Source organism: Anopheles coustani, unplaced genomic scaffold (genome assembly GCF_943734705.1).
Source record: "Anopheles coustani unplaced genomic scaffold, idAnoCousDA_361_x.2 scaffold_12_ctg1, whole genome shotgun sequence".
Lineage (NCBI taxonomy): Eukaryota > Metazoa > Arthropoda > Insecta > Diptera > Culicidae > Anopheles > Anopheles coustani.
The window spans coordinates 304,777-331,372 of NW_026525384.1; the positions used below are offsets into that span (position 1 = coordinate 304,777).

General features: G+C 40.6%; 1 protein-coding gene across 1 annotated transcript; it reads left to right on the forward strand.

Moving 5' to 3' along the window:
- The first annotated feature begins 5,741 nt into the window (after positions 1-5,741).
- Positions 5,742-25,888, forward strand: LOC131271228 (protein jim lovell). The gene is made up of 4 exons (XM_058272626.1): positions 5,742-7,893; positions 10,827-10,962; positions 11,208-11,209; positions 25,161-25,888. Exons 1-4 carry the CDS (start codon positions 5,742-5,744, stop codon positions 25,886-25,888), a joined length of 3,018 nt encoding a protein of 1,005 aa, XP_058128609.1.
- The last annotated feature ends 708 nt before the right edge of the window (positions 25,889-26,596 follow it).

The window sequence follows — 26,596 nt, forward strand, 5'->3', positions numbered from 1 at the left end:
TCCCCGTGGATCGGAGCGAGACGCAGCGACTGACTTATGCTCCGTCGCATTCGCGCTGCAGGGCCGACAATTTTCGACCCGCCCGCGAGCGTAACTTATATGAAGAGTGAGCAAAACTTGTATGAAGCCTGAGCACGCGTGGATACAAACAAGTGCGAAGCCCTCAAAGAGCGCAATTCGCTCCATACAATTACACGCTCTCCACCGTACGGCAGTGCAGAGAGTGTACGCGAAGACCCCGCGAGAGCCTTAAATGGCCTGCTCTTGGTTGAGGCCTACGCTAGCGATCGCTAACGATGCATGCAAACGCATGTAGCTAGATATATATTGTACATTTAGCGCGCCATTCTCAAGCAAGAGCGCCGGTCTAGTGGTTAGCGTACACAGACCGGAGTTGGAGAGGTTGGGTTCGAATCCCGCTGTGTGCTCGAGGCATGAGGGTGTTGTAGAAGGCAGAAGAGAGAAGGGGGGGGCCCATCAGGGCTCTCCTCTTTTTCGTTTTTGCCGGCTTTGCTCCGAATGAATTATCCCGGTTTAACTGGACGATCGTTGAGAGAACCGTTGACAAAACCGGGACCCATTTTGTATGGAGAAATGTTCATTTTGTGTTGGATGGGTCAACTCGCAGCAATTCGAAGTTCTGAGCAAGTTGAAACGTAATAGAACGCGTCACATTGCGAGTGCCCTATAACACTCTGTTGAACAGGGACGAAGATTTTCGTCCGAATTAGACTACATGGTGTAGACGGGCAGACGGACATATTTGGGGCACACATGCTTTGTAGGAAGGTTCACAAGGAAAAGTGAAGAAAAAACAGTTAGCGAAAACGGTGGGTAAAGGCATAGCGTAAATCAATACACGCATACTTATTTCCAGTTCATAACTCAGCAACCGTAGCTGCATATTTCCTAACACTCTTGATAATTCGAACTCTCGATAAATCGAACTTTTTTCTGGGTCCCTCCAACTTCGAATTATCGAGAGTCGACTGTATGTATAAAATGTACCGATGATGGTTTTATGCAACATCAATTACACATATCATTGTGCTTTTAACCAATTTAACTATTCAAATAATGCATACTCGAGCGGTGCTTGATTTTGGTAACCACAATTATGAAGAAAAAAATCCCTTGTACACTGAACCAAATCTCATTGTCGCTAGTGTCCTTGTCAGGTTATACTGTTTGTGTTGTAAAATGCTTTAAAACCAACCATAAATCAACAAAACTGTAGCAGCTGGGTTGATAGTCACCTCTTTTTGAATTTACATATAATAAAAAAAGAAAACATGGACAAGAGGGACAGCAATATACAAGAGGTAGTTTTGGCTAGAAGATAAACCTAGTGTTGCCCAAATTAGGCAACTGTGTAATGAAATTATTCCAGTTCAACTGTATGAACGAATTCACTCTTTTAACCTCCCCAACAGTTCGCGAAACTTCGAAGGAAATCCACTTGGTATTTGGCTCAAGAAAAGGGAGCTGTTGTTGGTCAAATTTACAGGAAAATAAAACACATCGGAAGGACATACACCCTTACATTTTCGACCCTTCTTGTGCCATTGCGTGTTGGTGTAAATCTACGTCGATAATTATATGTGTAACCCCATTCTTGAAGTGCGAGTAACCGGAAGGAACAAAACCGTAAAGGCTGGAATCAGAGCAATTGTTTAATTATATTTCACCCTCGATTTTATGATTTCCATGTTGTGAGTTGGCATGGTTTGACGACGTGTTCCCATAGATTTATGGTTCAACCACGTGAAGCTATGGTTTGATCCAAATGAGAAGGATCTGCCCAAAATATATTTTCTTTCTTTCCTGTACATATAGAAAGTGTTTCGTCATCAATTTCAGCCGACTAAATTTATAAGAAGGCCTTTTGATTCAACTTCATTGGTATAGAACGTTGTTTTATATATCATACTCTATTATATTTAAACGAATAACAAATCGAAAACAAGACCATTGAAACCCACGGATGCATTGCTATGCGTGTTTTCAATATTCTCTGTAGCCAGAATACTTACTTGAATATACGTATAAATACTTACTTAAAAGCAAATTGGTAAACGAAAATCGAAAATAGAAAGATACAGAATGTTTCTGAATATTTCTGTCAATAAAGGATGTTGGTTGAATTGCGATTATAATATTTCCCAAACATGTTTTGGCAGAATCGAACAGAATCTGCTGACGAAAAAGTTTAGAAAGGTTCCTTTTTTGTACAAATCTGTCTGTGTATATCTCTATTTATATTTTTATTGCAAACATATTAACTTTCCCTTCTTAGTTGCGAACATGTTAACAAGGCTTAGCAAATAATTAGCAATGATCAATGTTTTGCGATACAATTTTTGAGCAGCAGTAAAAAATAGATTTTCTAAAATTAAATGCACTTTAGTTTTATTCTACTTCAAGCATTTCGTACAACTCATATATATTTTTTCCGACAATTTATGTTTATTAAATTAAATGTGTATTAATACTTGTTCTTCTTCTTGGCGTAACGAACGTCTTGCTCATGCCTGCCCGTTAACAGCATACTAGACTTTTTCTCTTTGTATACGTGCATAGTTAGTCCTGTCGTACAGGTATTAATTCTTGTTAATAAATCTGATTTATCCTGTTGCTCGAAATCAGCTAACTTATAAGCTGGACGACTGCAATATTTTCTCCAATTTTCCAATGTAAAAGAGAATTGTTCGGCTTCTTTGGCGAAAAATTAAAGTGAATAAAACAGGTATCCAATTAATCAAATGTATTGCTGCTCATTTCAACCCTTGCTAAGCGCACTAGGAACTGGTCCTTTCGCGTGACGGTAATACCGGTGACACAAATTAGCACCACGTCACACTTCCACACAACCAAAGGGTTTTACATTATTTGAAGCGACGTGTGTGATTAAAAGTTACCGTCATGAGAATTCAACTCCACAACAGGCTACAGCTTCGACGTAGTTCCATTTGCCTGCACTGTTTTCAGTAATGTTCAAAAGTACAGAGACGGCGCTGTTCTTCTTTTACTCTTAGGCTACCCTTACCTTAGGGACCATTTTAGACGAATACATTTCATTTCACCATCACGCTTCTCAGTTGCATTCCCGCTTAGCCCTACAGCAGGTCAGATCAGAGAGGTTCCAGTGTGTTTGGCTTTTCTGCACCTGTGACGACACCGGTAACATAACAGTGTGCAATAATGCGCTACCACCACCAGCAAAAGCCTCTAGTACACTGGAACAACCTGTGGAGGGCAGACCCTCGTGTGAATCCAATACACCACCCGGTAGTCCTCGCTTTCCTTTCTTAACCGAGCTTCGTTCCGGAGGCACCAGCGTCGTTCTTTGCTACAACCTTTGCCCGCCGTAACATATTCCTTATGATGTGTTAATACGTGTCACCCCTCGTTATGGTATGTTCCGTCTGCAAGACCGTTCGGATGCTGCACAGAAGTGGTCGGTACGGATGTCGTCAGTATGAGTGCTTCCTTGGTACATGGGCGCCCTCTTTTTCCAGTCTCGTTTGCTATGTGCTATTTTCCACTTCTGACTTGATTCTACTGAGCGTTGGTGGTGGACGCAGTTCCGTTCTGCTTCCACAACCAACGCCAACGAGCCGTTTCACTGCATGGGAAGGAGTCGTTAACTTGTACCCAACTAGGCAGAATCCTGGTCGTTTCCATCCTTTTTTTTAATCTTAATATTTGTACAAATATGACACCCAGTCATTGTTTTGCAAGTTCATTCGTTTAAAACGAATCATATTTGATAATTGATATCATCGGTAATTACCTTTTTTCAGTTGTGAAATTTTTGTTTATTGCCAGTCTATTCAACGTGATCCATCCACTGTTCAACCGTTAGCTCGAGGTTGATGATTTTATCTTGGTACTTATAGGTTAAAACGGCACAACAGCACCTCGTTTTTGTACTTCCATCATCACAGTTACTAGCCTTTCTATCCAAATTCTAGATACTCCCTAAGGTTGGCCACACTTTTACTCGAAACATATGACTGATGTTGTTATATGTGTAAGTAGTGTACTTGCTCGGATGGTAAAAACGAATGAATTGCAGCGTAAAATAATTACAACGGGTGGCGTTTTATTTTCCACGCTATACATTAGCAACAAGCTTTTATTTTGACGAACTACCAAACTTCTTTCACTGGAATTTTTCATAAGTGGGATTGGAATGTTTTGAAAATTCAAACCATAGATCGCACCCGTAATATGTGGTATGGTTTCATGTAAAATTTCAATAAATAATTTATTTTACTCAAATTCAAATTGTTTTATCAATATAATTACGACGATATTACACACTGGTTTTTTATTATAACTGAGAGGAATACATTTTCTATAGTGGGAATTGAATTAAAACTTATTCTTGGACAATTGAAAAATGTGGTGAACTTCCACTCCCACGATCTATCAAAGGTGCGAATCATACTAACTCCACTTAAGGAAAAAAGATCGAACACAGATTGAGTCACTTGCTGTCCTTATATCTCCACGCGGAAAAGTTTTTAATAGAAAGTAATTGAATAGTCATACCACAATCCTTTTTGGTAAATCGTTGTGAGAATCAACTTTTTCGTCATGGGAAAACTTTATGCAACGAAGAAGGTCAGATATGCCTTCAATATCTTAACAATATCTCCATTATAGCTGTGAGGAAAGCTAGCAAGCGGTCTTGACTCAATGTGGCAAGGCACATTGCATCTCTACAAGTGTATATAAAATATGTGAAATGATTATTTTAAAGACAAACACACAAAACATGTTTGACCAAGTTTTTAGTCCATCATTTTTCATAGAACGATTGTTTTTATTATCTTACTATTTATTGAGTTTGAGTAGATTTTTTCCTGACTGGAAAAATGTTATTTTGTTCACACGGATACCTTTTCGCAGGGTGGTTCAGGAAAAATGTTTACACAAGCAGTTTGTTATAATTTTTAGTAACCATGAGGGTCTTGTCTCTTTCATATCAAAACCGTAATATCTTCAGATAAATCCCCATACAACCCACTAGCTGCTTCGTTCAGGAACATTCTGTTATGGCTGGCGGTTAGCGTTTGTAAATATTTTTCGTCTACTTATTTTTTAACGTTATTTCAATCATTTTTTGTTTCCTGATGCCGAGCCGTCAGCCACATGCATAGTCTGCAACAAAAGACGCAGATATTACCACAAAATACTACTCTTCATTCAAACCCGTTGCTCAAGTTCTTTGTTCGTTTACCATTTCTCTGTTTTTGAACATGTACATTCAACTCGAAATCATATAATTTGATATCTTGTTCTTTTATTTCTCTTCCACAGGGCTTAGAATAGTAACTGAGAGTAAGATCTGCAACGAAAAAGATTCACTCGCATCACTCGCAGACCTGGACAGAGACAGAAGCTGCTGTTTAATACACAAAACGGGACAAAAGCAAGGAACCAAAAACTCGCGAATGTTTACATAACACACGAAGCAAATTTGGAAATACTCTGAAAGCCTAGAATGCCATTCGTAAGCTTTTGAGAGGATTGCTACCGAAAGTCGTAGCAGGGCTGTCGCTCGCAGCAGGACATAGCCAGGCGTCTATAGAAGACAAATCTAGAGTGTGTGGTAGTACCTTTCGTCTAAAGATTTTTGTTTGCTTGTTTGGCGGCTGGGGCACCGTCGTTGAAAACTCGGAAAATTGAAGCCCAAACGGAAAACAAACCCGAAATTTAAATCGAAAATCACTATGAAGGAACCGTTTGAAATTATGCCAGACCAGGAACACTATAGCCTTCGGTGGAATAACCACCAAAATCATATACTGCGTGCATTTGACACGCTGCTGCAGACCAAGACGCTAGTCGATGTGACGCTGGTGAGTGCAGAAACCAGCATACGGGCGCACAAAGTGGTCCTGTCCGCCTGCTCCCCTTTCTTTCAGCGGGTATTCTCCGAAACACCTTGCAAACATCCAGTGATTGTGCTAAAGGACTTTCGTGGATGGGTCGTTCAGGCGATCGTGGACTTTATGTACCGTGGAGAGATCAGTGTCCCGCAGGAGCGACTATCGGTGTTGATACAGGCAGGGGAATCGCTACAGGTACGTGGACTGGTCGATCATCCAGTAGCAGCCAACACACCGTCGCCAGCCCAATCGCCAGAAGACTTTAGCTTGCTGGATAGTTCACTCATCTCACCAACGTCCCCTTCGCCACCCTCGCCGAACTTTCGTTCCAACCATCAGCATTCCAACGTTGGTCAGCGTCACGAAAACAGTGCGCACCCGGCGACAGCAAATCTCCTGCCCACGAGCACTCCGAAGTTGCTTATGCCTCCACAGGTGTTTGCGGACCCATCAATTGGTCTCTCGAACGTCGATCCGTGTACCTCACCAATGCCTCGTCGCAAGCAGGCCCGGCCGCGGCGGCGCTCAGGGGATTGCGCACCACAGGACCTGAGCAGCAAGCCTTCGACACCGGCACCGCAGTCCGTCCATGACGACGAGGAAGACGACGGTGACGATGAGAAGGATGAAGACGTAGATCGGGGGCTGCACGATGATGGCGCGGATGAAGATGACATCGAAGAACTGGACGACGAAGACGACGACTTAAAGCGCATTTTGCACCGAAGTCAATCTGTGGACGAAAAACTGGCAACGATGGCATCGAAAGAAGATCTGACCGAGACCGCCTCCGATACTGTTAAAAAGATGGCGGGTAGTGACTCGAGGCGTTCACGGTCGTTACACAAATCTACTCCTCGTAAAGCTTCTTCTTGCCAGGACGTTGCAGCGCTGCCAAAGGAGGATCATCTCCAGCAACCAGCAACTTTTTCGCCCTCATTAATACCGGCATCCGATGGACCGGAAAATTTGTGCATGAAAAAAATCTCACTTAGCAGCACGGACACAAATGTCAACGCGATGCGCTGTCCTGAAGATCGAAGTGAACAACAAACGAGGTTATCGTCGGTCGAAGGTGCAGGAATCACCAATTTAAGTAACACTCCAGGTGGGAACCGTAGAATGAGCCGCGATGGTGCTCGTTCTTCCGATCCTAGCAAAGATTCCACACTTGCCGATACAAACAGTGGCGGGCCCAACCTCTCCACCCGAGGGCTGCTCTCGCTAAAGGATATTCGACATCTAAACCGTGCTGCACTGAACCGATCACTAGGTTCATTCTCTCCACCGCCATCCTTTTCCGCCTTCAACAGTAATCTACACTCAGCGATGGGTTTCATTCACCAACACCACCACAACGATTCGAAGCGCGTGAAGCTAGAGGATCGTGACGATGAGCGTCCGCTTCTGCACGATGATATGGAACCGCCGCACTTTTTAGATCACATGGATCTGGCACTTGGCACGCACCAGCATCCGCTTGCGCACCATTTGATGCAGCAACACCACCACCACCTGCAAAATTCTTCGCTGCAGCTACGTCCACCCACGGCCGATGGGGCCAACGATAACAACAACAGTGGCCACAAGCACAATAATAACAGTCACCATCATGGCAGTACGCCCTCGAACCATCATCACCAAGGAAGTAACCCCAGCAGTAAGCAGCATCATCACTCAGCCGGAGGTCCGGGAACTCCGAAGCACTCGTCCAGTGGAAGCGGTGCAGCCGGAGGCACGGGTAACAACACCTCCAGCAGTAGTAACAACAATAACCACCACAATCCAAATCACCCGCACCATCACCCGCAACATGTTGGCGGTCCGAAAGGATCCGCTAGCGGCAGTGGGCCGAAGGATTTTCTGCACAGCCCGACGCTAAATTTCCCGCCCTTTTTTAACCACTCGGAAGGACCTCCTAGGCCTCCGCATTCACCACTGCCCTTCCCGCACATGTCGTCGGTCTCCTCGCTGACCCTCACGCCACCACACAGTAAGTACCTTATAGCACTGCATTGTTGTATCAAAAAGATTCCATGATCAAAATGAGATTAAAAATTAAACAAATTAAAAATGTTCTTTTATTAAAACGGTGAAAAAACTATCCTTATACATTTATGAATTTAAATCAAAATGTTACAAATATTTTGAACACCACGTTGGTCATAACGTTTGCATTAACATAAATAGACAAATTTGCATCGGTGATAAGAAAAAAGTTGATGAAAAGAAAAAAAAAAGAAAAAAAACCAAGCAAATAGAATGAAGTCAAGTTACATCTTTTAAGTACTTATAAAAAATATTTCAACGGCCAGTAAGACGGTCTTACGGTCCATGGCCGGAACTTTAGCCATAGCCGACTAAACCAATCGTGTAAGGACGTTTTTCAGTTCTGTTGAGGCATTCATGACCAAATGCTACTCCATTTGGACTTTAAAATGTTGGAATATGTCCTACCTTGAAGTTTTGTAAATGTTTTTAGATTGGTTGTAGTTGAGAGGTATTAGGAGGGTCAGCAGTGTATCAATATCAATTATATTTGAGTCGTTCAATTTCTCCGATGCTTTTTGGGCATAATTTACTGTGGCCAGGTATGTCCAAACCATTGAATTGTACTATTTATGATGTTTTCTGATAAAGCTCCTTAATTTCTTCTCCATACGCCGGAAGTGTTGACAGGATGAACAGCGACTTTGTGCAAATTCTTCTTGCTGGTTTTCAGTCATGATATGACGTTTTATGGGAGTCAAGGGACCCTAAAACATTTTAAATATACTGTAACAAGCTTCAGAAGCAACATAAAGTACCAGGTTTTTTTTACTACTTGTCGCCGTCCGGCTTTAATAAATCTTTGGTCACGTGATCCGCGATAGAGCTAGATGTTTTAACATACACTCAAACGTAAATGGTTTAATGTTTTGGACACGGAGGTTTCAATTTCAATGATACAGTTATCAAACTTGTTCTAAAATCAAAAGAAATGATACTCTTTATTTTACTTTCAACAGAAAGTTACTAGCATTTTCCGTTTTCAGAGGAAAACTCGTTGAAATTTGTTTGTGCAAATTGTTTCATGAATTAAATTTTCATTTCCATACTTTTTGTTATTTGAATAATCCATATGACATCCTGACAATCAGATTCTGAATATTTTTCTGAAAATCAACTATTGTAACATTATTACTGATTGATTATTGTTTATGCTTACCGATTAGGAGCTTACTTGACTTTTTTATTCCCTTATGCAGTTTAAGAACTATGAATAATTTTCTTATGTTGAAAAGAGTGATATTTGTATGTTACATTGTTCAAACGTGATGTTTTTCTATTATGATACAACATCGAAAATTCATTTGCAGTTCTGAGCCACTTATAACAATCACTAATACGTCATGAACTGACAATATCAGAGACATGTTCAAAAATTCTTTCTTGTGAAATCTTATCCATAGTTTGAGTATCACACATACGAAAATGAGGTTGTCAAACCTCGTAAAATCAAGATACAATAATACTAGATAACTTAGTTAAAAGGGCACCCGTTTGAACACACTATCCAACAGAGTGAATTATAAACGGGAAAACCAGCAACATAAACTGTTCTGCTTCGACCCCGTTGACCTCTCTCCATTGGAAACGAAGGACCAGTCATAAACATAAAAATTAAGATATTTTCCCATTGTTTTCCACCGAATTTGGCGGTCTAGATTTACTAACGCCCGTTGGCACCCTGGCGATCAACAATGACCATATAAAAATACATATTTTACCATACACACTCGCACCCCGGTGTCGGGGCGTTCTTCTGCCCTACCCGAAAACTTGTACCACCAACGTTCACGTACGGGCGATGTGTTGGTTCACAGGTGCGCCAGCCATGGCCCGGATCTCTCTTCAATGATAATATCGTCAAAAGTGGCCCGTTCGCCGGTCCCAGCGTCTTCTTAGCGAAGAGCGCGCGTAATTAACGCACTGGAGCAAAGGTGTCGTTTTTTGGAACCGGTCCCGTTAGCCTTCTTTTTGTGTTCTCTATGTGACGTGAGACATTTTCCGAACGAACTTCAACTTACAAGGCGGTAAAGGTGGGAGGACTCCGGGGTCAGTTTCTACTTGACCAACGAAATGGGGTATGATTAGTGGGGGGAAAATCTCAACTATCTCCGGTGTGGGTGTCATTATTTTCCTTTGTTTTTGGATGATTCCCTCCTCGACCAGTCCAGAGGGCAGTGTACTCCGGACGGTGACGATTGTGTCGGGCGTTTTGTTTTCGATCTTTCTCCTAAGTATGTATGTATGTATGAGGGTACACATACATTAAAAACATACACTCCTCCCAACGGCCCCTGGAGAGAATTCACACGATTATTTTTCTTGAAGTCCGCTTCGATACCTGCCTGACGATAGGCTTTGACCGAAATGATACATCCAGCCAAGTGGAGAAACAGGTGGGCCAACTGATGGGGCTTTGGGAAATCTTTCAAAATTTCCGCGTACTGAAAGCGCGGATGGCGCGTGAATGTCCAAATACAGAAGGACAGATGAGACTCTCTCACAGCAGTCGGACTTCGGAGTGTTCATTCATTCTTTTTGGAAGTGGGGGAGTTGTTTTCATTTCGGGTGCCGTTTCGCAGGTTTTGGACTTTATAATGTATGTGAGATAGTGAACGTAGAGGTTGTGCATGACCTCAATGAAAAAATTAAACCAAATGATCTTTTATTACATACGACTTTTTATATCTTTTAGAGGCAATTAATGTCCATGCATCCCATGCGCAATGCCTAAATGCCGCAATGCTTAAATATAGAAAAGATTCATTGCGACTTTTCTACATCAAATCTAATACTTCAAATACACACTTTGATCGTATGTCCTATACTTAATACTTAATTTATTCGTTCCGCTCACCTTCCCTTACTTTTTTGCAGTGTTTGGATTGGATTCTCCCCTTGGACTGTTTCCTCCAGGAATGGATCCGGGAAAAATCTACAGTCCACTTATGGAAATGTCTGATCCCCGAAGCATGCATCACGACGGGCCACCATTCCTGAAGAAAAAAAGTAAGTCAATCCAAATGCTGTTTCCTATAGTAGTTCCTAAAATGTAACGATTTTATGAGTAGAAGCATAACGCGAAAACGGTGTGTCACAGATATGCATAATGTCTCAAGCAGTACAACGACAATATGCATAGTTACGCTTAGCTGCTAAATGCCCAAAAAAGTGTTAGGGTGTGGAATGGAGCGCGAAAGTAAAACATTAGAAAACAACATTGCTTAATGTGTCACAGTTACGCACCAATGAGCATAGACGTTCACTGGCGGACAGAAAGACGCAAGCGTCTCGACTGCAGGTGACAAGACATGTGTTGAATGGCGCATACAATGCAATTTCCATCAGTTCTGTTTCCGTTTGTCGTTTTAGTTTCTCCGTTTGCTCCCCTCATTTAGGAAAGTTACACCACGTATTGAGGGTTTTTCATCGAACATGTCACGCATGATCAACCGCATCTGATAGATCTAGTGAGTGATACGAAGCCCAGCAATCAAACAGAGTTACCAACAAACGAATGTGCGTCTTTTAGCCCGTAAAGAAGGCTTCCAGTGTGCTCCGGCCTTTAAGAGTATCACACCCTTTAGAATCTGATAAGAAGCTTCAAGTAGAGTGAATAAAATATGTAATAAAAAAACACCAGCTCAAGCCATTATTCCATTTTTATGTTTTACACAGGAAGGTGTTCGGCTATATGTGTGAATTTTCACACTTTTACCTTAGCCGTTCCATTTGTAAAAATTATCGTTTGCGATGCGAACGAAACTGTCTTTTTGGGATAGCATGTTTCCGGAATTAGCAAAGGAGAAAAATCTGATTTCCCACATTCAATGATAGTCGTGAAAATTGTATCAAACACGCATCCTGTTGCAAAAATCAATAAGTTCAAGGATTTTTTTTTATTTCTATTTTCACGGTACGGGCCGTATTTTAAAGTTCAAGGATCTTGTTTAAGTACAAAATATATGTGACCTTATTATGATTTTTTTATTTAAAAAAATTAAACACTTCATGAAATGCCTATTTTGTGATGTCTTAACAGATGTCATAACAACTATCTTTACCTTTTTTTTTTTATTAAACATTCTGAAAGACTGGGAATTCGAACTCAGAAACGTAATTTGTAGTATTTTCTCACTGTACCTTAAGATACGATACGTCTGAGTAATAATTAATCAAACACATACGGGACAATGACTCACTCATATGTGCAAGGAACGAGGAAAACCCCGTTTCTAGTTAAGAGTTTTTTTGAATAACAGTCAAAATTACATACATAAATTACAACAGTAACCTTCTGCACAACACATTTCCACCATCATCTGTTGAAGTGAATGTTTGAACGATTCCCATCAGAGTTGTTGTTACGTGTTTGTGATTACGGGAAGATTTTCCAAAAACCTCCATCGTTTCCATTGAATTCCCAGCTCACAGCACATATCACTCACTCTTATGCTCGTATCATCATCTTTGGTGGCATGTAGACGACTCCGTACATTGTTAATACTCCTACCTCGCGTTAGGGAAGTCGTGACGTCTTTGTAGCTGTGAATGGTAGCAATGGATGCGGATGTGAATAAAAAGTTCCTTTCAGCGATTTTCTGTGACTCTTATCCTCGCTTAACGATATGCAGATTTCAAAGAAAAACGTTTTTCTTTTTTTTGTCACCACAATTATTTAAAGGCATTCAAACATTTTCCCGAGACACACGAATAATCTTAAGCTTCGTTGCTTTTTCGTTTCTTATGGTTTGCGAACCGTGCATAGAGAGTTCAGCAAAGGACGTGGTGGTGCACCAATACCATTTCGGTTTCTGGATGCGAATGCGTTGTTTGCAGCGTCGTTTTGATGCAGTTCCTTCCTTTCTGCTGGTGTTTGGGAGCACGAGGGTTGTTTTATTTGTTGTGCCAAATTTTTAAATTTTCCACACGCAGACACACGTAATCGATTTTTCCAATTGTACACATTATTGCTGTTGTTTTTGGTGGATGTTCCGAAAAGGCGTCTCACTTGTAGAAAAGTGTGTTTGGGGGAGACCAGCCCGAGCTTCCTTCCCTACTTTGAGTTATAGTTGGTGCTTTTTTGCCTTTAGATACAGGCAATGTTGATTTGTTATTTTTAAAATTTCGATTAAACAATTTTGCTTCGTTGCCGTCGCTGACATCATTTCGTGTGCCTCTTGTTTTGCAATAACCGAGATCCCCTTGATAGGGTATTAGTTCCCCGACGAAGCCACGAGTTTGTTGTGTTCAACCAACCACCCTTACGATAGAGGAACGTGCCTATTTTACCAGCAAAACCACGAAAAAAATAATAAGACACGGTATTTTAGTCGAAAACAGTACACCTTATGGGACACAAAATGTTTTATGTGGTTTGTAAAAAAAACTACATGAATTGCATTCAAGTTGGTAACTATGTGAAAAACTCATCACAAACTATTTTGAAATATGTTAATTCAAAAACGGTACGTCGTCCTGTAAAATTTTAGCTCGTTTTTATGTCACTCTTTTATTAATTATGATCAAGAGCTCATAAATGCTGTGGCTTTTATATATTAGTTTATGTAATACTGACGTCAGATTTTGTTGTTTAGTGATGTTCTGCTGATTGCTTGGTAATATATCAGGTGCTGCCACAGTTTTGATAAAACATCTAAATCTATGCAAGGATCAATATCTGTTTGATCGACAAACATATTTCCGCATCACATATTTAAACATCAAATATTTTAATGAACCCAAAACAAATGGTTACTTTAAAAATTATTTTGATTGATTTTAATTTTATTTTTACAGAAGCAAGAAGTTATCAAAATAAGCTATTATTTCGATAACCATTTTCCTATCATCATCGGGTTATCAGGTGAACAACGGTGAAAATGAACCATTCAAATAAGAAAAAGCATATGAACCGAATCAAAAGCAGTGTCGCAAACATGGTTTACATCATTCTTTCGGTAACATTTATTCAGAAATCGATAATATTTTAAAAGCAAACATCACGTCGAAACTTTATGTCGGCGCATTGCGCTTTTCACCTGTCAATTCAAAACGGACCTACCTTAAGCCCAATGATGACGAATATTTGATGTGTTCCCTACATAGCCCCCTCAATCGCCCACAATAAAATACAATCGTGCTGCTTCACGAAACATCCAATGTAGTAAATACTAAAGGAGGAAACTGACAATTCCAGTCTTTTTAAGTTGCCGTAGAGGTTGTTCAATATGCTTTGTTGTCCTTTTCTTCATTTATTTTGTTGAATTCAACTGGCCACTGTGAGCAACCCATTATTTAAATTGGTTGCTTCGGCCTACAGACCAGTAGACTATCAACGATGAACCCTTTTTCCGTGTCAAAAATCTAGAATTAATTTGAGGTATTTTCTACTCCTGGAACATTTTACTGCGCTCTTTTGTGTCAGCGCCATAGTTTCTAATCAGCAATGTATTTTGGCTACATGCAAATGACAACGGTGCTATATGACGTAGCATTTTGGTTTCGCTTAGTTTTGAGTTGATGGCAGTTTTGGGCTATCAGTATTTGACACTAAAATCTGATTTATTTTGTTTGTCGATGGTATGCCTAAAGTTCACGTGATGGTAATATTTTTTTCAATTATAAAAAAATTTAGGAGATTTTTAGGTTAAATTACAAAATGAATACATTTTTTTGAGTATTATGAAACAAAGACTTTAATTTTGATGAGGATGAAAATATTCTCACTTCATGCATTAAGATATTTTTGACTTTGATGATGGCTTTGAGTTCTTATAGATGTAAGATATACCATCAATGCAAGTCACTAGAACATATTGAGATGTATATTTAATAATCGAAATTTTATATCATCGACAAAACATACGGTTACATTGCTCTGTTCCTCTAAACACCGAAAAAATTTAAATTCAAATTTTTTCTCATGATAGAACATATTATTGCGTAGCAGATCTGCTAATTATTAGGACTAAGTCATGGTTTTTGTACCACAACGTTAACCAGTGACTAAGGATAGCGGATAGGCGGGCACAAGATAGTGGTTGCACAACAGAGACAGCAACTAAAAAACCTCACCCTCAAGTGAGGAGCTGAATTCTGAACGTGATCAGTCCAACCAAGTGCGATTTGCTGGGGTTCTCCTTGGACAACTAAATCATTGATCATGTGAATCAAATCTCAGACACAGAAAAACTCAAACCACATATCGTTAAAGCTCACCACATTCTGATCGTAGGTAACCAATGTTCTGGAGTTCGATGAAGAGAAAACAGCATAAATTTAGCGCTTTCGAAAATAACCTTGCAGTGTCGTGAAAAGCACAGTTTATGTCATAGCGATTTGTTTACTTCTGGCTATCGAAATCGTCACCCCAAAACATTAAGTCGAAGGCCACCGCTTCAGCAGCTGCGTTTGGTTTCTCTCTTTCCAAACGATGATGGTAACCAACCGCAATGACTTGTTTCAAACCAACCAGATCAACCATAGGTAATAGAATTAACCACCGAAAAGAGGAGGGTAGCCACAAGAATGCTGCCGGATGTAGTGTTACTCAAAGTAACAACGAACTCAACCGACGGCAAGCTAAGGTGACAAGCATATTCGTCCAGCCTATTTTGTACCACGGCATGCCGATACTGGATGGTAGATACTCGGCGGGATTAGAACAGGTTCGATGTCGAATGCAAAAGATGGAAAAAAGGAAGAATTAGAAACGCAACTTGAAACCCGCACGCATGTTCACAAAATATAACACTTTCGGCTTTAAGCGATAGACGATATTAGTCACTTGTCATTGCGCATCAAAATGATCTGCCATAAACCACCATCAACAGAGTTAAGAAAAAGTGTTTAACTTTTGAAGAGAACGGTTGGGTTATAGTATTAAAAGACGCAGATCACAACGATCTCCTACCGTCCTTGTGAATCTATTACCAAACGATTCAAGTAAAAAATAAAAAATAAAAAAGACGGACATGTAGCAGTCAACTGAACAGACAAAGCCTTCGTGGTAACTGGAACCGCTTCGGTTGGTTCCTTTCTAGTGGGTTTATACTCTAGAGGGGAGTAAACAAAGTCTTAAATCTACACTCATGTAGCAGATCTCTCGTTCACGTCGACTTCCCCAAGCTCCTGTCAGCCAACACTGGGAAAACGAAGTGATGTACTGTAATATCAACAAAACCGGTAATAAATCACATCAGCAAAGAATAAAACGATAATTTATTATCGCTTGCTTGTGACTGCTAGGTGTGGTATAAGAGGCAACCGTTTTGAAATGTTGTAAGCTCACCAAAAAGAAGAACTTTCCAAGTTCAAGAAGCGATGGTGATTCGCCTCTGAGTTTTCTATTTCCCAGGTGGGATATGATTCTATTTTACAGGCTCTCACTGATCTTCCGTGGTCCTAAAGCGTCGTGTGTTATATTGTTAACATATCAGTGCTACCATCGATGTTTTGCATTAGATTTCACTACAAAACTCCTTCTGGGAGAACACAGACTATTGTGTTGTGGCGGAATGTTTATTCTATGTTTAGCCTAATTTTATTTCTAATGTACATAATTTATGAGCGTTTATCTATGATCGACAAGTGTTTTCACAATGAAATGTTAGGTTCAGGACGAAATGATAAAATTGTATGTGTTTTAAATAATAATTATAAAAGGTTCCGCTTGAAAATAAGTGATTTAAAATTCGTAATAAGAAAACTTGACATGAGTTTAACAAAAAAAACTTGTAGTTTTTAGTGCCCATTTTTTTGAATGTTCTCTTTTTTATCAATCAAATCCATTTCCAAATTCATATTCGTCGCATACAGTCGATGATCCACGCATTGTTTACTATCCTCGTTTTCTGTGCACAGCTGCACATTTTAATCAATACATTTAATGCTCCCTGTGCCCTGTGACGTGCATAGTTCCCACGGTGCAATTTGTCGCCACTGCGGCTCCAGCATAGATCGGAAGGTTGGACAGAATTTTGGGAACAAGTGAATAAAAAATGAAAATCTCTTCAATTTTCTCCCCACCGCGTAGAATGCGATAAAATTATTCATATCAAGTTTATCCCAATTTGATCATGACATATAATCATATTTTCCTCTGCTATGTTTGGCAAGTACGATAAAATACTCACCATGTTGAGAGGGGTATGATTCCTTTCTCTCATCTTCTTCCTATCTTTGCCCAAGCCTTATGTCTTATGTCACCGGTACCATCATAAGACGCTTACCGTGACAGCAGTCGCTTCTGTACAGCAATTGAGGGTGGTCGTTTTAGGGTGTGATGCTTTGTTAAACATGGGAGGAGGCGTTGGGAATACTGTAATATCTCCACATGAGCCCCATCGCGATTTTTCGCGCTATTAACGGCTGGTGATGGAAAATAAATGGGCCCTCCATGTGCCCATGTGCCGCGGTACACAGCTGATTAGGTGCGAGTTACGATATAAAACGATGTCGCTTCGCTAGGAAATATAGCTTCATCGGCATCCAAACATCAAATCTGCTTACCGGCAATGCTCTCAGCATAATTCGTCATCAAAACTGGAGCACAGGGGAACGCCAAGCACACAACCATACAATACGCCTGAACACGGTCATACCATACACTGCGGGTGGTAACACTGTTGCTTGCCATCCCTTCCACCTTGTCGTTGGAAATACGCACAAATCCTTCCTCCTCGCTAAGAAAAATGCAGTGAAACGGAGGGCTGAGTAAACATCAAAGAAATAAGCAGGCCAAATGATCGACTCGGGTTGCTCGTGCTCTTAAACGGTGCCTTTATCTCGCGTTGTATGAGATCAGCCCATCACCGCAGAAGAGGCAGGCCATGTTAGCAAAGGCGACGACGATGATGATGATGATGATGATGATAGGAGGTGTATCAAAATTGTATCGAATAAAGCAGAAAAAGTGTGGGGTTCGAGGAAAGAGATAAATGATTCAAATGAATCGAGATGACAATGTGGGAAATTATTAATCATCATCCTACCAAGAGCGTTAAACCAACCACCACAGGGGAAAGAAGCTAAGGCGCGAGATAATCCATGCGGCATCAATTTGATTTAAAGGTAAAGGGGGATGCAAGCAACACCACCGCAAACACGCACGACTTTACGGTTGCGAGGGCAAGATGATGGCAGGCGGACGGAGAAAGAGTTAAATTTCGATAAGATTCCGCCTGGATCATCCATATCCCGTGATTAGAAGTTCATCATTGCCGTCACAGGGAGATTCAACCCCGCTGACTCCACGTTGTCGAAACAATTTGAATCGGACTTTTCCGAAAGCATACCATACGTACCGACCCGGTCGAAGAACCCAGGAGTAGCAGTCTAGATTCAACACGTTGATCGATCGTTGTCCTCTGGACTGGCATGGGTGCGGTACCTAAAGATCAAAGCGTCCGTCATGGTTCGGTTCGATTGTTTTGGCGCAAATATGCTTCAACTAGCGATCACATAGTTTAGCTAGTATCTCGGCCGAGGGGACTATTCATTTTCTTTTCAATTGGTCTCTTTAGACTCTATTTGAAAACCAACTTGTTTGTGTTCAGTGAACCAGATTTGGAGATGACCAGATGACCAGAAAACTTCTCCGTATGTTGCAGCCATTTCATACTTGCGCCTGTCTGGTTTACATTCCTTCATTTGTATAAATCAAACCAGCATAATCATATTATCGTAATAGCCTAAATATGTACTTCAAGCATCAAAACTGCAATCAAAATCCGTGCAATACCACGTGCGATGCTTACTAGGAAAAGGGAAAGGGAAGGAAAAACATCTTAACGAAATAAAAACCATAGCTAAATAATACAATGAGATGCACATAGTTCACATCTACTGGAACCAACTGAACAACAAATTTCTCCTCCTATCAGCATCATCGGCGAGGTGAAGAGTAAAGATCCAAAAGAGCAAGACAAAGTTTGTGCCCATTTAAACGTGTCCACGAACAGCGGATGTGCGCATCATGATACGCTGCAAATTTCAAGCAAAAGTTTTCGGTCGTGCCAAAGCACCAACCGAGCAGTGGTCGACCAGTTGAAATAACCGAGGCGTAACTTGTGAAGCGGTTTCCATACACGTTTGTATGTGATCAAAGGCATTGCTTTATTTTTTATGTTTCATTCGAAAACGCTATTTAAATGCAGTCTATCCTGGGAGTTTCTTCCGGTGTCTCCAACCCTAAACGATGTGGTTGAACTTACACATGTGATTTAACTTGACAGCAAGTTTGGCTAGATTGAATGTCCATGGTGTGGAGTTTACACTGTGAACCGTTCTACGTTTCGTAATAGAGTTGTTAAACATTATTTGAAAGGGTACTGAATTCACCTGCATGGTTTTTACAACCAAGTTATAACCACTGAATCCCGTACGAAGGGACACTTGGCATAACTATGTTTCGAATCTACAGATAATCAAATGTCTCACGTTCAAGGAAATATAACTATCATGGATGAATGTATAGTATAAGAACAACAGTGCTGTAATACAATGGTTAATACCGCGTGTGCAGCCGATCCTTAATGTAGAGCAATGCAAAACACGAAAACGAACGACAAAAGCCACCGTGAGTGCATTATATTGGTTTCTACATGTTTTTGCTAAATCTCTCGGTTTCACCAGGGGATGTAAATATATTTTCTTAGACTTTTCCTTCTCTTTTCGTTATGCTTTGCGATCAGCAGTAGCAGGATGCGGATCGAATAGGAACAATCCTTTGGCTCCGTATGACTCCACTAGAAACTTTGCCGCCAACAATTGACTGTCGACCTTTTTACTTTCTGTTAGCACTGTTTTTCTTCAGCTCTTTTTTAGCGTCAGTGAAGGGTAGACAAACATGGTAAACAGACGTATTTGTTTTTTTTTTCACCCCCTTCTATGCTCGTTGCACAATTTATAGCAATTTGCTGTAAGCAAATAAACAAATGTGCCACGCCACAGTGGATTACTGGCTTTGGCTTCAATGGATGCATCGTAACGACAGAGCCATCGATAAAACCACCCGGTGAAAACGTAGAAGGAAAAAATGTACCAATAGATAACCGTCATCGCAAACGATCAAGATAAATCATCAATCAGTTCCGTGTGCTGATGGCGTTGCTGTGCGAATTGTTCGTTCAATCTTATTCCTGGTACACATAAGATGCACAGAACCAAAATCTTTGGCGGTGGGTGAAGGGCAATTTGAGGTGTATTTTGGGTGGTCCGGAGGGACGGGCGCTGCAGTCAACCGAGTGGGACGGATCAGCGATGCTCACAAACCCATAAAGTGCAGTGCATATGCAGAGTAAATGTGAGCAAAATGACTATCATTATCTGGCGATATGTTGGCGAGCTATGAACTATCCTTAATTTGAAAATTGTTCGGCTTAGTGTGCCCTTTCCATTGAATCGAGTACCGTCGAGATGCCCTGAAGGTGTTAAATGTGCCCAATCCCTAACAGATCCTTTCCGTTTACGCTGCCTCGTTCAAGTACAGTGCCGAGATTACGATATCTCCAAACCCTCGGGTTGCTCAAGCTTACGAGTACAGTGATCTTTTGGGTAGAAAATTGAGTAATTGAATGATTGTATCGGTCGAAGAGGAGCGACCAAGTATAATAACTCTATTGAAAAGAACACGTTTGACCGATCGATGGCGGTGGTATTCAAACAGTATTAGAGCATTGGCCCACATGAAAGGAGCAGCAATTGTTTTCACAAAGGTTAGGGTGATAAATTGCTGATAAAACTTAATATGCTACGAAACTAGTCGAGTAGTCAATAGTTAATAGGTCAATCACTATTTTTAACAACATGTCGATATGTTTCGATGTTGAAGTTCGTCATCTATATTAGTTTTTAATTTTTGCGAAAAAATACAACGAACCAAAATTATAATGTCAAATCAAAACTATATCTAATTGATACATAACTTTGGATAACACAAGCAATCGTTAGGAATGGTTTTTTCAAGTAATTAAATTTTCTCGTGTACATAAGCTTTTACTTAAAACAACTCAAACAGCTCACAATGATCAGTCTAAAAATCCTTTTCTTCAATTTAATTAAAATTACGGTTGCTTCCAATGTTTCTTTATTCTCGTATTGGATGTTACACCGAAAGAATCTATCAATCCGTTAATTCGACTCGCTTATAAACCCAATCATATGGACTCATTCATCGTATGGATCGAAACATCGCTTTGCCTATCGATTTTAGTCTTAGTTGATCCGGAAACGTTTACCGGTCGCAGTTCCGGCTGGTTGGGAGAGAAATACCCTAACACACAGGAAGAATGTAACAGTACTGCGTGCTAGGAGGAGGATTCGTTGATACGTCAATCAATTGCTGGAGACTCACTTAAACAACCGTTTCGTGAGGCGTTCGATTTTCCCATAATGTAGCACCAAGGCAAACTTACCTTTCGAAAGGCTTCATCTGGCTTTCAGAATCTCTATGTTGTTTGATCGCATGGCGCCAAAGTGTGATCCACAAGATCTTCCCCCTGCCAGCTGAGAGTCAATAGCAACGGAAAGCAACGGACCACAGAGAAGATAATAATACACCTTACCTTCCTGGCGATTGTCCGACTAAAAGAACGTTTTAGCATTATTCTCACCTACTTCCGTACATCTCACAGCCACAGACGTTGACTACCGTTTTTACCTTACTTCATTTGGATGAGTCGGTCCTTACTTGTACCATCGGACGACTCTTATGTTTCGGTTTGTTGGGCGTCAAGCACCTTTTCACGTTTTTTGTGTTTTTCTTAAATTGCCTTTCATCCGCGCGTCTCCTTTCGTATCATTCCGTGTTCCATGCTTCGGCTTTCGGCTGTCGGCAGAGTTTCCTTTGGGCTTTCTTATTCAATCTATTTCGTTTTCTTCAATCATTTCGATTAATTGCATATTTAGACATCACCACCGAATCAATCTTCACTCTACCAATCATGCCAGCCACTGGTTAGGTGTGTTGACTTATTGACGAAATGCGGAAAGATGTGGTCAGCAGCTGGGTCCAACTTTTTTTCGCAGCTGTCTGCGCAAAGTCTGTGTAATGAAATGAAATGAAAATACATCGTACATGAAACACTTTTGAACTTTTTCCATTTATGACAATAAAAATGCCAATTTCAAGCTGATTACTCCGTTGGTTTAAATTTTGAGTTCAAGTCTAGAACATATGGCTTCTGGACATGAAATTCTAGATGTATCACCCTATATATTCATATCAGATTGTATTATACAAAACTAATATGGTTGCCATTGTACAGAGCGAAACGCTTCACCCCTTGCAAAGCCTTCTCCAGTAATTCTTCGGAAGTAATGTGGTAATCGAATGTACGAAAAAATAAAACTCTGCAATGAGTAATGGATTAAGATGTAGTGCAACAGACAATTTCTGTGGTTGGAAACGATAATCATCGAATGATATGGCGGTGAAGGAGGCCATCATCAAACAGACGGATAGAGATTGGCAATCGAATGACGAAAAACTACAGCAATCCCAAGGCAGAAGAAAGATTTAATAAGAACTGGCAAAATATCCCGGGATCAGAAAGCCACCTAACGAAAGGATTGAGCGGAACGAAGCAAAAGATGAAATTGAAAGTAAAGGACTTTTATCTGGCTGTGCGGTTCACACGCTTGTTGAAAACATAAAAAAGATGAATCCAAAAGTCTCTGCTGGTACTATGTTACATGCATTCGAAAAACACAATAGTCAGTGCAGAAAAACTTGAAATATATATTGAAAAAACCAGGCTTGCACCTGGCGTTGGATGTTTGCACTGTATTTGGTTGAACGTGGATGTAATTACGAAAAGATAGAGTGAAAGAGAAACAGAGAGTGAAGAAATGCTTTGGCGCCTAGTCCTTACTTTAATTTTAGTGAGAGTAAGAGAAGATTAGTCATGTTTTTTTGCAAAAGAAGATCAGCGGGATGCTGGGTAATGTAATTTTTTAACCTGGACAAGAAGCAAAACTTACGAGCGACCAATCTAGAAGCAAAGAAGACTTCACTCATGCTTGGAGAGCCATGACTTTACTTGCAATCGTCGAGCATTCTCTCGGAAAGAAACGTAAAGGCGACACACCACCAGGTATTGAATGTTCTTCTTAGTATTACCTCTTCCATTTGTCGTTGTGGATGATGCCGCCTGACGATTGGACGATCTCTTTTCCATTGTTCCTTGTCGGGCTGTTTGGATACTGGATACCGTGTATGTGGACGCTTGAGCGCTAAACCGAAGCCGACGTGAGTGAAGGACGTAGGTTTTCTCACCTCAGAACGGAATTGAATTAAACGTAGCTTTTGAATGCCGCGGGTGAAGATTCATATCCGGTACACGCTTCGTCCCCCTTTATCGAAAAGTGCGATGAGCTCGATTTCCAGATGATGGCTGTGGGAATCACGACTTTGCTGTCCAAATCCTGTCAGTGGGCTCGTGAAAGATGCATACAATTCATTGGAAATTAGGTTAGCTCTTCTTTGCCCCATGCGCTTTGAGAAATGTGTAAAACTTATCCTACTCATCTAAGAGCACTTGAAATACTTATTTTCTCATTTCATTCTTTTGGAGCAGACACGTTTGAATATTCCATCGTATGCCCTAGTAGATATTTACCGTGTATTGTTTATTGAACGTGTATTGGAATGTTGTATCCTGTAAAATTGGAACGTGTAAAAGTTATGTTATGTTTATCATCATTATCATTATTATGTTTAACATTTCGGCTTCTCATTTTAACTAAACAATAAGTGAAAACACAATTCGAACCAATTCATCGAAGTTTGATATGATATTATACAATTCCCTCTATACAAATTGTCCCTTTCGGACATTTTTTGCATATGAAGCTAAAAGTCCCTTCTATTTTACATAGACTGGAGGTGATGTTTCTGAGCAAAAACAAATCTCTTGGTCGGTAAATAACGTTTAGAGATCTTGTAATAAATGTTAAAACTAATATTACCACAACTATTTGCAAATTATGCCTATGAAATTGTGTGCTACCCAGTTAGCCATATAACCTATATCTTATGAACATACAATTTCAAACAATCGTCTTGGATCTTAACAGCAAGAGCACTGTAGTTATGAATAGGGAAAATAATTTCCTTTTGCTGCACGATCATGCTGACAGTCTACATTATCAATAATAATACTTTTCACCCTTCACACATATCCCATTCGAACTAAATTGGTAGGCAAATCTTCAATTTGCGTTTTATTGAGAAGAGCAAAAATGCTAACAAGATGTGATGTTCCGCCCGCAGCAAGATCAAACCGGTCTGTCTGCACGATTGGGGCTGGCCCGAGGCCTGGTAGGGTTCCCAAAATATCGTCTATGAAGTGTTCACAAAATACATAGATAAACGAAAGTGCCAAGTCGCTAAAAGGCTCAAAAGGAATGATGCGAGTGGTGAACAAGTCATGATGATTCGGCGAATTCATACCTGCAGGAATGGTAACAGGCCGATCGATGCGCTTGAAGCTCGATTTTCGAGAGAAAGCCAGAACTGTCAGAGCAAGTCAATGCACAGCACAATTCGTTAGTGGCAACACCGTTTTCCTCGCCGATATAGTCAGTAAAAGTATTGGAATCTCTGGCATTACCTTACAACACCGATTTACCCTTCTCATAGAAAAGGTTATCACTTGTTCGAGCAATATCGAAAGACACATAGAGTTCATGCCGGGAAAAGCGCTAGTGGGAGAAAGTTAATCATAAGCATGGATGGCTGGCTGATGAAGTATCATCGAGATTAATTAATTGATCGGTATTGAACTTGTTTTCGTAATTGGACAAATGGACTACCTCCAAAGTGTCAGACGTACATCTCTCAATAGAAACGCTGTTAACCGTGCTACCAGCACAAACGGTAACCCGTGGGATCTACCGAATGGTTCCTGCTTGGTCACGACTTTTCTCTACCAGTAGTATCTAATCGACTGGATGGGTGGTACAGATCTCATGATCTAAAGATCGATGCCGACACCACCGATCTGATGGCGAACAGTGTTGTAGAAAAAAACAAAAATCAACGTAAGAAGAACCTAATGGTTCACTGTCCCGTAGATAGTATTTTTCTCCTATTTCTAATTTTTAAAGAAATGCCAAAAACTGTAGTGTTTCCATTTATCCTTATCGACACCTATTTCTAATATAATTTTTAAATAAATTTTTACCTTATTCTCCTGTACGTTTCAGTGAACCGACCAAAGGGGCAGCATTCGGCACCACGAGGCGGTCCTCCTAGATCTTGGACCAACGCAGAGCTAACTGAAGCTTTACAGCACGTATGGAACAAGAAGATGACCACCAGTCAAGCATCGCGGATCTTCGGCATTCCCTACAACTCGCTTCTTATGTACGTGCGAGGCAAGTATGGGAAAAGCTTAAAACTGGAGCAACTTAGGAAAGATTGCATCAGTGGACCACCAATCGAACTACTGCAGATGGGAGTCGGAAATAACAACAACAAGGATAAGAAAGAAGCAAAGGACAATGAACTGCATCATCTCCACTCAGCAAGTGGAACCGGTCAGGAAGGAAACAGTGCCCAGAACTGCGGAAACGGAGGAGGTGGCGGTAGTGGCGGTCATAGTTCCAGCGATCTACGAGGACCTAGATCAGCATCGTCGGAGCCGGAACTTCTATCAAGTCCTAATCCGTTGTTTAATCCATTTCCCGGAGGCTTCTATCCAGATTTTCCGGGAGGGTTCCCGGGACTTCCTCTGAGTATGCTTAATCTCCTGCCTCCAGAACGGCATCAGCCACACTCACTAACAATGGGCATCGAAGAAGACTGTAAAAGTGATCGTTCGAAGCAGTCAATGGATGAAGATTTTCCACAACCACTAGCTCTCAACCGACCCTCGTCGGACCAGCTAACGGACAGTCGTAGAGAGATATACCAGCAGAATGGGCAGGACTAATATTTAAGATTTGACGGCCTATTCCCCTCGGAAACCTGCGCTTAAAGCTGGATGAGGTCAGGACAAACGGAGTGATTTATATGTGAGGCTATGAATGTACTTTTACTGGAAGCAGCTGGCAGCACATTTTCGATAATACTTGTATTTCAATTTGATTTAAAAACTTGTTTGTATTAATTTCTCTTCAATGCGTTCGCTTCAAACAAGACCAATCTTTTTCACTATAATAGACTACATACCCCTTTTTTTACCTTTATAACATTTTCATTATCTCCATACACCTGGGTCAAAAAGGTAAACGATGAACAAATCGTAAAATGAATCTCCACTTTAAGTTAAATGATACAGCGAACCTACTTGTAAACTCGTCCGAGACTCTTCCATTGCTTTGTTTCATATATTTAAGTAAACTTTTAGGTTGTGTTTTTTCGGAGGCAATATCAAATATTAGTTAAATTATTTTGTTACTTCTAAGAAGGAGAAACTAATGGCAATATTATGTAACACGAAGCAACGTTAAGATATCCAAACGTTGCTGGTAAACGTTGTTGTTTGTAGTGAAAAAATCCGATGTACCGGGAAGGGTTCCAATCGAAAGGAGGACATTATTTAATCTTTTTATGGCAATATTTAGAAAACAAAATGGCAACCAACCCATTGTAGTCGGCTAGAATCCAAGACTGGAAGATTTGAACCCAAGTGCAAATG

Excerpts from the sequence above, each read along its gene's own strand:
- LOC131271228 (XM_058272626.1), top strand. The coding sequence starts at position 5,742 with ATGAAGGAACCGTTTGAAATTATGCCAGACCAGGAACACTATAGCCTT. Across the intron at positions 7,894-10,826 it reads GACCCTCACGCCACCACACA|TGTTTGGATTGGATTCTCCC; the intron begins GTAAGTACCTTA and ends ACTTTTTTGCAG.